Source organism: Manis pentadactyla, chromosome 13 (genome assembly GCF_030020395.1).
Source record: "Manis pentadactyla isolate mManPen7 chromosome 13, mManPen7.hap1, whole genome shotgun sequence".
In the NCBI taxonomy this organism is placed as follows: domain Eukaryota; kingdom Metazoa; phylum Chordata; class Mammalia; order Pholidota; family Manidae; genus Manis; species Manis pentadactyla.
In genome coordinates, this window is record NC_080031.1 from 58,345,867 (window position 1) to 58,356,082 (window position 10,216).

General features: G+C 55.9%; 1 protein-coding gene across 3 annotated transcripts in view; it reads left to right on the forward strand.

The window, feature by feature from the left end:
* Positions 1–8,321, forward strand: part of FLT4 (fms related receptor tyrosine kinase 4) — a 36,246-nt gene extending 27,925 nt beyond the window's left edge. The window contains exons 25-31 of one of the 3 annotated variants that reach the window (XM_057490385.1): positions 217–316; positions 524–629; positions 1,165–1,316; positions 1,755–1,875; positions 2,886–2,971; positions 6,503–6,602; positions 7,586–8,321. In XM_057490385.1, the coding sequence (XP_057346368.1) occupies positions 217–316; positions 524–629; positions 1,165–1,316; positions 1,755–1,875; positions 2,886–2,971; positions 6,503–6,602; positions 7,586–7,636 (716 nt within the window). In that variant the 3' untranslated portion in view covers positions 7,637–8,321. Of the gene's footprint in view, positions 1–216; positions 317–523; positions 630–1,164; positions 1,317–1,754; positions 1,876–2,885; positions 2,972–6,502 lie in introns of all 3 variants that reach the window. The other 2 variants (XM_036917813.2, XM_036917814.2) reach the window with 2 other exon arrangements.
* The last annotated feature ends 1,895 nt before the right edge of the window (positions 8,322–10,216 follow it).

Consider the following 10,216-nt stretch of genomic DNA (forward strand, 5'->3'; position numbering starts at 1 on the left):
GTTTTCATTCATTCTCCTCTCTGAACCAAATGAAGAACTAGTGTTGGGGGAGGGGAGCACCTTGGCCAGGCCCCCTGTGCACACCCAGGAGCAGCAGGAGGAGCCCTCTGCCGTGGAGGCCAGGATAGATCTGGGGGCCGGGCTGTGGGGGTCTGGGCTGAGCAGCAGGCACCTGCTCCCCGGGTATCCCCACCTCCATCCCATTCCTGCCACCAGGGTCCTCCCCATACCCCGGGGTGCAGATCAATGAGGAGTTCTGCCAGAGGCTGAAAGAGGGCACCCGGATGAGGGCCCCTGAGCTGGCCACTCCCGCCATGTGAGTCCCCCGACCAGCCACACGGGTGTTGGGGAGCCAGAGGGGCAGGCCAACATGGTGGGGCACAGGAAGGGCCGCCCACAGGTGGGGGCAGCAGGGTGGACTGTTGTGCAGGCAGAGCCGGTGAGTGGGACAAGGCGAGGCGGGGGCTGGGGTCTGCAGGTGTGGGCATGCTCAGGCCACAGCCCAGCTCCACTTTATCTGCAGACGCCACATCATGCTGAACTGCTGGTCAGGAGACCCCAAAGAAAGGCCTGCATTCTCAGATCTGGTGGAGATCCTCGGGGACCTGCTCCAGGCAGGCGGCAGGCAGGTGAGCCCTCTCGCTGCCCTGTCCTGCTGAAGCAACCTCTGGCCCACAGTCGGAGGCCATCGTGCAGATGGTCGAGCCCAGGCTGGTCGTGCCGGGCCTGCAGGGAGCCCCTGTCGGAGGTAGAAGAGCAATGTGCAGCCCCAGGCCCTGCACCTGCCCTTGACTTATGTCTCCCTCCATGGCGTTCACCCAGGGGCAGGAAGCAAAGCCAGCTTAAGGCCACACAGGTGCCCTAGGACCTGGAGGAGGGAGCAAGCAGCTGCTTGTGGCCCCAGCCTTAAGTGCTAGGGACAGGCATGCACGTGGGGTCCATTTCTGCCCCAAGTGAAGGGGGCACGGTGTGAGGACACCCCCACTGTGCCTCCTCCTCCATAAGCCAGCACCTGGGAAGGCTAGGGGGGGTCAGAAATTTGCCCAGCAGGCTCATTTAATCCCTGCTACCTCAGAGCACAGCACTTCACAGCAGCCCCTGGAGTAGGGGTGGGTGACCAGGGCCCAGTGGACTCTGAGCCGGCTGCCTCTGCCATTCCTGCAGGAGGAGGAGACCTGCACGGCTGCCCGCAGCTCTCAGAGCTCAGAGGAGGGCAGCTTCCTGCAGGTGTCCACCACTGCCCTGCACGTCGCTGAGGCTGACACAGACACTGAGGACGGCCCAGCAAGCCTGCATCGGCACAGCCTGGCCGCCAGGTCAGCTGCCCTCCCTGGGTCTGGGGTCTCCCAGCAGGGGACAAACCCCCAGGTCCCGGGGCCCCAGCTGGGGACAAGCAGTTTGGACATGGCATGTTTTACCCTCATTAGTCATCAGGTAAAAGCAAACTACAAGGTCTGCAGAGACCATCTCTCACCAACTCAAAGCAGCGATTCTAAGTGACAGTCTGGCATCAGGGACACTCCTGGTCAGCCTGCGGGCCCCACCAGGGTCGCACACCTTGTGACTTTGCTTCTCTCTGCACCTACTCCATCCGTATCCACCCTCCAGCTTCCTCTCCACTCCCACCCACAAGCCCCTGGCTGCAGTTTCCAGGGAGCCCCATCTTGGCACGGAGCCTGGACAGGAGAGGTGGAGAGGGCTTCCGGGAGGTGTGCTGGGGTGCCCTTCCTAAGCACTCTGTTTTCTCCCTGCAGATACTATAACTGTGTGTCCTTTCCGGGGTGCCTGACCAGGGGGACTCAGAGCCAGGGTCCCTCCAGGATGAAAACGTTTGAAGAATTTCCCATGACCCCAACGACCTACAAGGCCTCTGTGGTAAGTGGGGTGGTGGACCTGTGTGCCCCAGGTCAGGATCCTGGGCTCTCTGCAGGGGCAGGCGGTGGGAGCTCCTGAGGCAAGCAGCAGAAACCAGCTCAGGAGAGGAAGCTGACTTGAGACACCGAGTGCAGGTTGCACCCCTGGCGTGTTGGGGTCTGTGTTTCTGCCGCTGTGAGCTACTGTCATTCAGCCAGGGTTTTCCTGCTTGCTGTGCAGCCCTCTCTCCCCCAGCAGCACAGAAACCCAGTGGAAAGACAGCTCCTCTTTCTGGATGGTTCTGCTTGGACCGGCCCCTTTGGTGGTCTCCGATCACATGCCAGAGAGAAAGGGAGGGCATCCCTAGAGGAGGAGGCTGGGGTACAGGCACAGGAAGGGGGAACCTCACACACAGGTGAGCTGGAGCCAGCGTGTCCATCTTGCAAAGACAGCCTCCCAGCTCCACACGGCCTGGACCCTTCCTGTCCCACACCTGGATGGGCCTGGGCCAGAGGCACGCAGACCCAGACTCCCGTCCCCGGGACCAGAAGAAGGCATTGGGACCCCCAGCTCTGATAAGACCACAGTGCCCCTCCATGTAATTGAAAATGGAAGCCATGCCAGGCCACACATGGTCTAAGGGTGGGAAAGACCACCAACCTGGGCTGTGTCTGCCAGAGGACCTTTGTCTACCCTTTGAGCTGCCAGATCCTTTTGACACCGTCCAGGTGTCACCTGGTGTTCCTGCTCTGCCCACACCTTGCAGGTCCCCCAGCATGGGGTGTCCCAGCTTTGCCACCTCCTCAGCTGGGGCCAGGCCCGCTCCCTGCCCCCCAGTCCTCAGTTCCTCTCCCTCTGTGGTGGGGGGCATGTGACCCTCTCTTGCACACTAGGTTGAGGAAATGGAAGTCCGTTTCCCATTTACATCCCACAGGACAGGGTTAGGGGTCCACGTGGCCCATCCTGCCTGAGTGGCAGAGCCCACGGGCAGGCCAGGGAGACCCACAGCCTTGGCTGGCGCTCTCACGCAGGATAACCAGACAGACAGTGGGATGGTGCTGGCCTCTGAGGAGTTCGAGCAGCTGGAGAGCAGACACAGACAAGAAGGCGGGCTCAGGTAGGGCTCCGGGAGCGCCCTGCCCTGCATGTGCCCTGTCACTGTCTTCCCTAGTGCCGTTCTGGGTGTTCAAGGCAGGCCACCTGGGACTTGAAGCCTTTGGCCACCAGCTCCCCAAGGAGCCCACTCCCCCATCACTGTCCTGACCCAGCAAAGCTGGTGCTGGCCCCACACTCCCCTTCCAGTTGACAGATGCCCAGATGCCATCTCTTTGTGAAATCGAGCTTGAGGCACATGTCTGCACCCCGCCCCCAGCCAGTGGAGGCCTCTGCCATCCCCAGGTCCCAGCACTTAGCCCAGTGGCCCCAGGACCCACAGATCACATGACCTGGCAATGGCTGGTGTCTTGTGTTGATAGGAATACAGTTACAGAGCAGTCCTTGTACGTGCCTGTGCGGAGGATGACCTGAATAGAAGGTCACCTCTATTCGCCCTAGAAGATACTCCCCCCAAAAACCTGCATATTTAAACTTTTAAGGGTATAGATAAGAGAGCTGCATGTCTAGCTGTTCATTTGATTAGCTGACTGGCACACAGCTGTTTAAATGAAAGCTGTTAAATACAGTATTACAGAAAACATTGCTCTTTCCTGCTTTCTGCAGGCCATGGTGTTCAGACCATTAGCTTCCACCTTTCACATCCATGTCTTTGTCAGGAGCCACTTATGGGTCATCTGACAGTTTTCCAGAGCAAATCCTGGCTCTACCCACACTGTTTTTGAACCAATATATGATGTTGTCATTGAATATTTCACCCTAGATCGTATCGTATTAATACCACGTTAGGATAGTTGAGGTCATTTTCCGCCTTTCTAGTAGGTATATTTGTGACCTCTTAACCAACTCTTATTTTCCCAGCAGTTTATGAAGGGCAGGTTTAGCACAGGGAATGCTGAAGGATCTCAGGTCATTTGTGCAGGCATAAATACTGCATCTGTATCTTGTCCTTCTTTTGTTTGTATTGATCCTATCAGGTAATCTCTATTAGTAACCTAGCTTTGGAAAATTAATGCTAATCAAATTGATCGAAAGAATTCCTGACTAATACTCTCTTTATCAAACAGTATTTCATCTCTCAAAAAGAGTAATTCCTAAGAGGGTGAGCCAGAGGATGACAGAACTACTTAAATTCAAATCTCCACACATCTTCCTAAAAACAAGATATAGAGTAAAGCCGCTCAGAGCCCATGCCTATGCCATAGTCAGGCGGGTGATTCTGGTCTTTGTGTGAGTAGGGAACTTAGCTCTGGGACCAGCAGAGCCATGCCTGAGCCACAGTGGGAGGAGGGTAGCATGGGGACTGCCTCGTGATAGGGGAGCATGACACAGACCAGGGTGCTAATGGAGGAGGCAGAGATCCAGTGGAGCAGAGCAAGTCTCCTGAGGCAAGCCTAAGGCACCGGGGACAGTCGCCTGGGAAGGTCATGAGCAGGAAGGGAGTGTGTATCTCAGTGCTCAGTGGTGAAGGAGGAAGAAAGTTGCAGAAGATCTATGGAGGCAAGATTGTATCAAGAATCCAGAAGACAGATACACAGCCAAGGGAACCAGAAGCTGTACCTCACAATAACAGCAACAGAGGGCACTGTTCTGTGCAAGGTCCCTTGGAAACACATCATGGTGAGCCACAGAGCATGACACTGGGCAGGTGCACGCACTTGACATACAGAGCATTCTCCAAACAGGTGCAAAGACAGAATGTGCCTTGGAGGAATCTATGGAGGAAAAGGAAGAGGGAGTTTATCTGCCCAGCCCTTTCCTGTTTCCTGTTAACCACCGGGCCACATGCACTGCACGGAGAGTTAACTCACCCTCACTTGCAGGTTGATCGCTGGCCTTTCGGTGGGATCCAGCATCAACACCCAGTAGTTTGTAGGTAAAAGGAAGATCTGGAAACTCCAGGCATGTGGTAGGTCGGCATGGATGCATGGCAGCAGCCATGAAGGGGCCCACACTTCCGGCTGAGTGACTGGTTGGTCTCTGGTGATGATTCAGTAGGGGACATGAATGAAGACTTTGGAAAGAAGGATGCAATTGAAGGAATTCAAGGTGAAACCAAAGATGTTGGGCTGATCCAGCCCTTCTCAGTGAAGAACCCTAGAAAGCCACCCACATCCCTAGCCTCTTCAATAGGGTAACCTGCTATTTCTGGTCTAGGAAATCCCAGCATGAATAATCATGAACAGGAAAAAGTACACACTATCTATACAGAGTTATTAAAGAATAAAGATAATTAGAATGAAAACTTCTCAGTAGATATAAACACAGAGAAACAAATTAAGCAGAGAAAAACTGATACAACACTCCAACATGAATTAGGTATACAATTAGACAACGAGCTGTACCATGAGTGAGAAGTTGGAACTCAGGATGGAAATGGACAGTGTGAAGATATCAAATGGGAGCTGATTAAATCCAGGAAAGAAATGGAAATAAAAGGCACCTCCTCTCAAAAATTTAGACCAGTGTGCCCAAGGAGCAGTAGATATGGTCAGACTTATGTGGAGAACACAGAAGGTGGACATGAAAAGAGTTGAGAAAATATCAAAGAGGTATGAAGGGACAGAAAGAAAGTGATAAATGTAGAAGTTGAGTAGAAAAGATCCAACATATGTACAGTTGGAGTCTCTGAGGAAGAACATGTTGTCAGTGGAAAGGAACTAACATTTCAAACTTGTTATTCAAGATAACCCTCTTAAATAAAAGAAGACCTGAACTGGCATATTGGAAGGGAGCCTGGGAAAACTGGCCGAAAACAGTAAACTCTGAGACATATCCCAGTCAGACTATGACTTAAAAGGTACACATTTAGGGAATTCAAGAAAAAAGACCAAGCAACTTGCAAAGAAAAGAGGAGATTGACATCAGCTTTCTCAGTGGCACCATGCGAAGCAAGAGCAACAAAGCCACATTTTTCAACAATTTCAAAGGCAGTGGGAGTCTAACGGGGATCAGGCTAAGGCCATCATGGAGGCAGATGGGTCTGGGCTCTCATTCCAAGAGGGTTGGGAAGGCACTGGAGGGTCTGTCAGGTGCAGAAGGACATCATCTAACTTTAAGGACCTCTGAAGAGTGGGCTACAGGGAGGACAAGTGGGAGGAGGGACATGCTAGAACAGTGCAGAGTGCAGTGTGATGGCAGGAGGGCCAGGGCATGGAGAGGCCAGGGCACACTTTGGAGTTTGAACAGACAGGACTTCTGATGGATTGGATATGAGGAGTGAGGAAAGGGAGGAAGCAAAGGTGACCCTCAGGGGCCTGAGCCATGGCATCCACGGTGGTGCCATTTATGGGTATGGACAGTTTAGGGGATGGAGCTGGCATTCTGTGGTGTCCACACCCAGGCTTGTAGCAGAGAAGGCTCCAGTGTTTGCGAAGTCACATCAGTCTGCTTTGCTGTTTAAGTTTAGTCTGGGTGTGTTTCTGTTGGCTTTGCACCTGCTTAACTTAATGCCTCAGTTGTGTCTTTGATGATTCTGATCAGATCCCAACCTGGGTCTGGTCCCTCTTCTCTCACGCCACCTGCCCTGTCTCAGCAGCTGTAAAGGACCCGGCCAGAATGTGGACGTGACCAGGGCCCACTCCAACTCCCAAGGGCGGCGGCGGCGGCTGGACCCAGGCATACAGGGAGGCCAGGTGTTCTACAACAGCGAGTATGGGGAGCTGGCAGGGCCACACAAGGAAGGCGACAGCGCCCCATCCACCCGTGCACCCTTCCTCACAGATGACAGTTACTGAGGCAGCCCCAGGCAGGGCCCCCACAACCCTGGGCTCTGACATCTCTTGGGGGCCATGCCTGGTGGGGTGAGCAGAGGGCTGGAGGTGGGCTGGGAACTCCTCTCCTTTAGGAGTTTCCTCCTCCCTACCTAGAAGAGCAAACCCCAGGCTCCAAGGCACCCCCAGCCTCCATCACAATGCCTGCCCAGGGCCCTACAGACCCGGGTCCTTCTCCAGATTCAGATTCCATTCAGCTCACTGTTCACAGGGGGCAGCCCTGAGCTGGGCACTCCTGTGGGGAATGTCTCTTTGACTGCCTCCCCCAACAGAGGGTGGGGATGTGATCCCCATGTTCTGAGGAAGGAGTATGAGGGTCTGAGAGTCATACAATGATCGTTTAGCTGTGGTCTCCTAGCCTCTGTGCCAAATGATGCCCCCTCTGTGTAGCCCTCCTTTCCAGTGGGGAACAGCTTTCTTCACCTGCCTCTCCAAGACTGAAGAGGGGGCACCAGATTTCCATCTCAAAGCAACAAAGGAGCAATTGGTGGGGGGCCTCCCTGGAGCCCGGCCAAGCAACTGGCCACCTTAGGGGCAGCACCGGACCAGTTACAGCCACTTTCCCCTGATTGCCTAGAACTATTCAACAGATATTTTTTTCATTAGAGCTTCAGAGACTATGTGAGCTGCTGTGAAGAATTTACTTTTCAAAACTTTGGTCTGAAGGGAGTCCAGGGACAGGCTTTCTGAATCTAGATGACTTGCCTCTGATCCCAAACGGGATGCCATCATAGCAGACGCCACTGTGACCACCTCTTCTGCGGCAGTCCCCAGCCCCACCTGCTGGGCCCAGGACTGGGAGAACCAGAGGTGCCCTATTTGAGAAATGCTTGTTCTTCCCTCAGGGGCCTGGATCCGCCCCCAGAGCCACCGCTCAAGCCAGAATGGCTCTGTGAGATGTGAGCACCATGGGCTCCCCTGAGGAAGGCTTGAGTTGGCCCAGAGGACCCACCAGCATTGCTCTGTGCCAGGCTGCAGTCAGCATTCCTGTGGCTCTGGGGGCCTCTGCCCTCCTAGGGGAGCGACCAAGAGCCCTCTGGGGGCTGGAGTTGTTCTGCCCAAGCCACACGGCATCCCAGCTCTGTTGCCCAGCCACACCCCACCTGGGCAGGAGAGGGACCCTCTTCTGGTTATCGCCATGGACACTGATGCCCACCCCCACCCATGAGACGCTTGCGGGACAGGCGGCCATGCAGCCAGCAGGACTTGCCAGGCAGACCCCCTCCCACCCACTGTGTGTCAGTCCTTTAGGACACATCAAGTGCACATGTGACTTATATCCTCATCATACCCAGGGGACTTCCTCCTCTGATGTCACCTGACTGGGAGACTGAGGTCTCAGGTTTCCCTGGTGGGAATTCAGAGGCTGTTCCCAATCAGAGGAACAACCTGCATGATGCGGGTGCAGGCTGGGCCCACCGGCCCCTCTCACCTGCCTGCCACCTTTTGGTGTCACTCTCTCATCACATAACTGCACACATAAAAATGTACCGGGAAGAAAGCCTGCCACGCCCTTGTACACCAAGTGCCACATCATGTTAAAATATTTAACAGAAGATAATAATAAATTCGGTGCCAGTGTTTGAGTTACAGTGAATGGGCCGTCAGCGAAACCCCAGTTTCTGTGCAGGTTTGACTCCAGCAGGCCTCCCACTCAGCCCTTGGCCCCACCAGGCCCCGGGACCTTCCTCACAGAGGAAAGGGGGGCACGGAGCTCAGCCCCACCCTCCTCTCCAGGGGACTGCAGAGACCCCCAAGGCAGAGGGCACCGAAGCCCCAGGACCCCTGGCTCCTTTGCCGACCGCCTCATGGATAAAGTGACATGCACTTGTCCCCACCTACGAAGGCCAAACACTCAGGTTGAGCCCGGTGGCCATGGGCCTGGAAGCTCTGTGAGTTCCTGCCACCAGCCCCATAAGGCTCACCACACTGACGGGTGCCTCCGATCACCCCCATCACCAGGGGGTGGCCCAGAGGGGTGCAGCATGCCCAGGGTCACCTGGTTGAGTGTGTGCCCGGACCCTGGGGTCAGGGAGGTCTGAGCTGGGACCCCAGCTTCACTGCCTGCTCAGGGAGATGTGCTCCAGCCAGGAGAGCAGGCCAGCCTTCACAGCCCTGTCCTGCAATATGTGCGCGATTGCCCTTCAAGTGAGCTGGCAGAGAAGGCTGCAGACTGGGGCGCGACTGGCCATTTGGACGCGGCCTTAGCAGGCTCCCTGGGAGGAGCCCAGGAGAAGCGAGCGATGACCCCCAGGCCCAGGCACATGGGGGCCAGGCAGGGCTGTGCACACAGTCTAGGGAGCAGACGGGAGCCCAGCAAAGGTCAGCAGCCAGAGGCCACCCCATCCTGGCCTCCTCCTCCTGGGGAGCCTGCTGGGTGTCAACTCCCCATGCCCTCCCCCAGGCTGTGATGCCAGCTGCCCCCACCTCCTCACAGCTCCTGAGAGGAGACCTTCCACAGAAACAGCTGGTGGTGGGTTTGTGGCTCCTCCTTCCATAATAAATCTAAATGTGAATACAGGGAAGACCATCTCCCCAGCTAGGTGTGGATGTTTAACTACTATGTTGTTGGCTGAATTTAGCCATTTTCCCTGCATGAATGCCTCAACCCAGGTGTGGGCCATCGGGGATGCCTGCTGGGTCATCCAGCCCAGTGTACCCACCTGTGGAGGGACCTCACTCCCCACTGTGAAGGTCCCAGGTGGGGCCACACTCACACTTCCGGGTTCCTGTGTTCCCACCTGGGCTGGGCCCTCAGGGTCTCGCTCAGGCCCCAGTCCCGCCCTCACTCCCCAGAGCACAGGGGTCCCAGGTATGACTGGGAATGGGCCAGCAAGGGGAATGTGGGGGTGTCCCGCCAGGCCATAGTGTGTCCACCTTGGGCTCCCTCAGCCTCTTCCACTTCCCAGGAGCCTTCTCTCTTCTCCTCTCAGGTCCCAGCCCCCCATGGGGTGCCCCCCTGCCCCATGTCCCACCTCCCCTCCTCCCCAGCCCCACCCTCCTGTTCCTTTCTGCCATGGGGTCGTGAGTCACCTCCTTTAGGAGACACCAGGCCAAGAGCATGCTCTGGTGTCCCTTGATGGCATTGGTTCTGTCCAGATGTCACCACTGCCCCTTGGCATCCCATGCTACAGGCCAAGGATCCACACATACCCAGGAAGCAGCCTTCCAGACCCTGCTCTGAGCTACTCATGGTCTGAGGCCCTAGGACATGGCAGAGTCCCCATCCCCACAGAGCTCACAGGCCAGAGTCCCTGCTGTAAGGAGTGACACATGCACGGAGCTCCACACCAGAGGAAGACTGGCAGCAAAGACCCTGGGTCAGAAGGAAGAGTGAGCCAGGAAGCGGTGCGGAGGAGAGGCCAGCAGAGGCCATCCTGCAGGGCCTGGGAGCCCACAAACTGTAGTTGGCTTTAAGTCCAGAGGGAAGTTTTGAGAAAGGGGTGATGTGCTCTGACTTAATTTATGCTCCGACA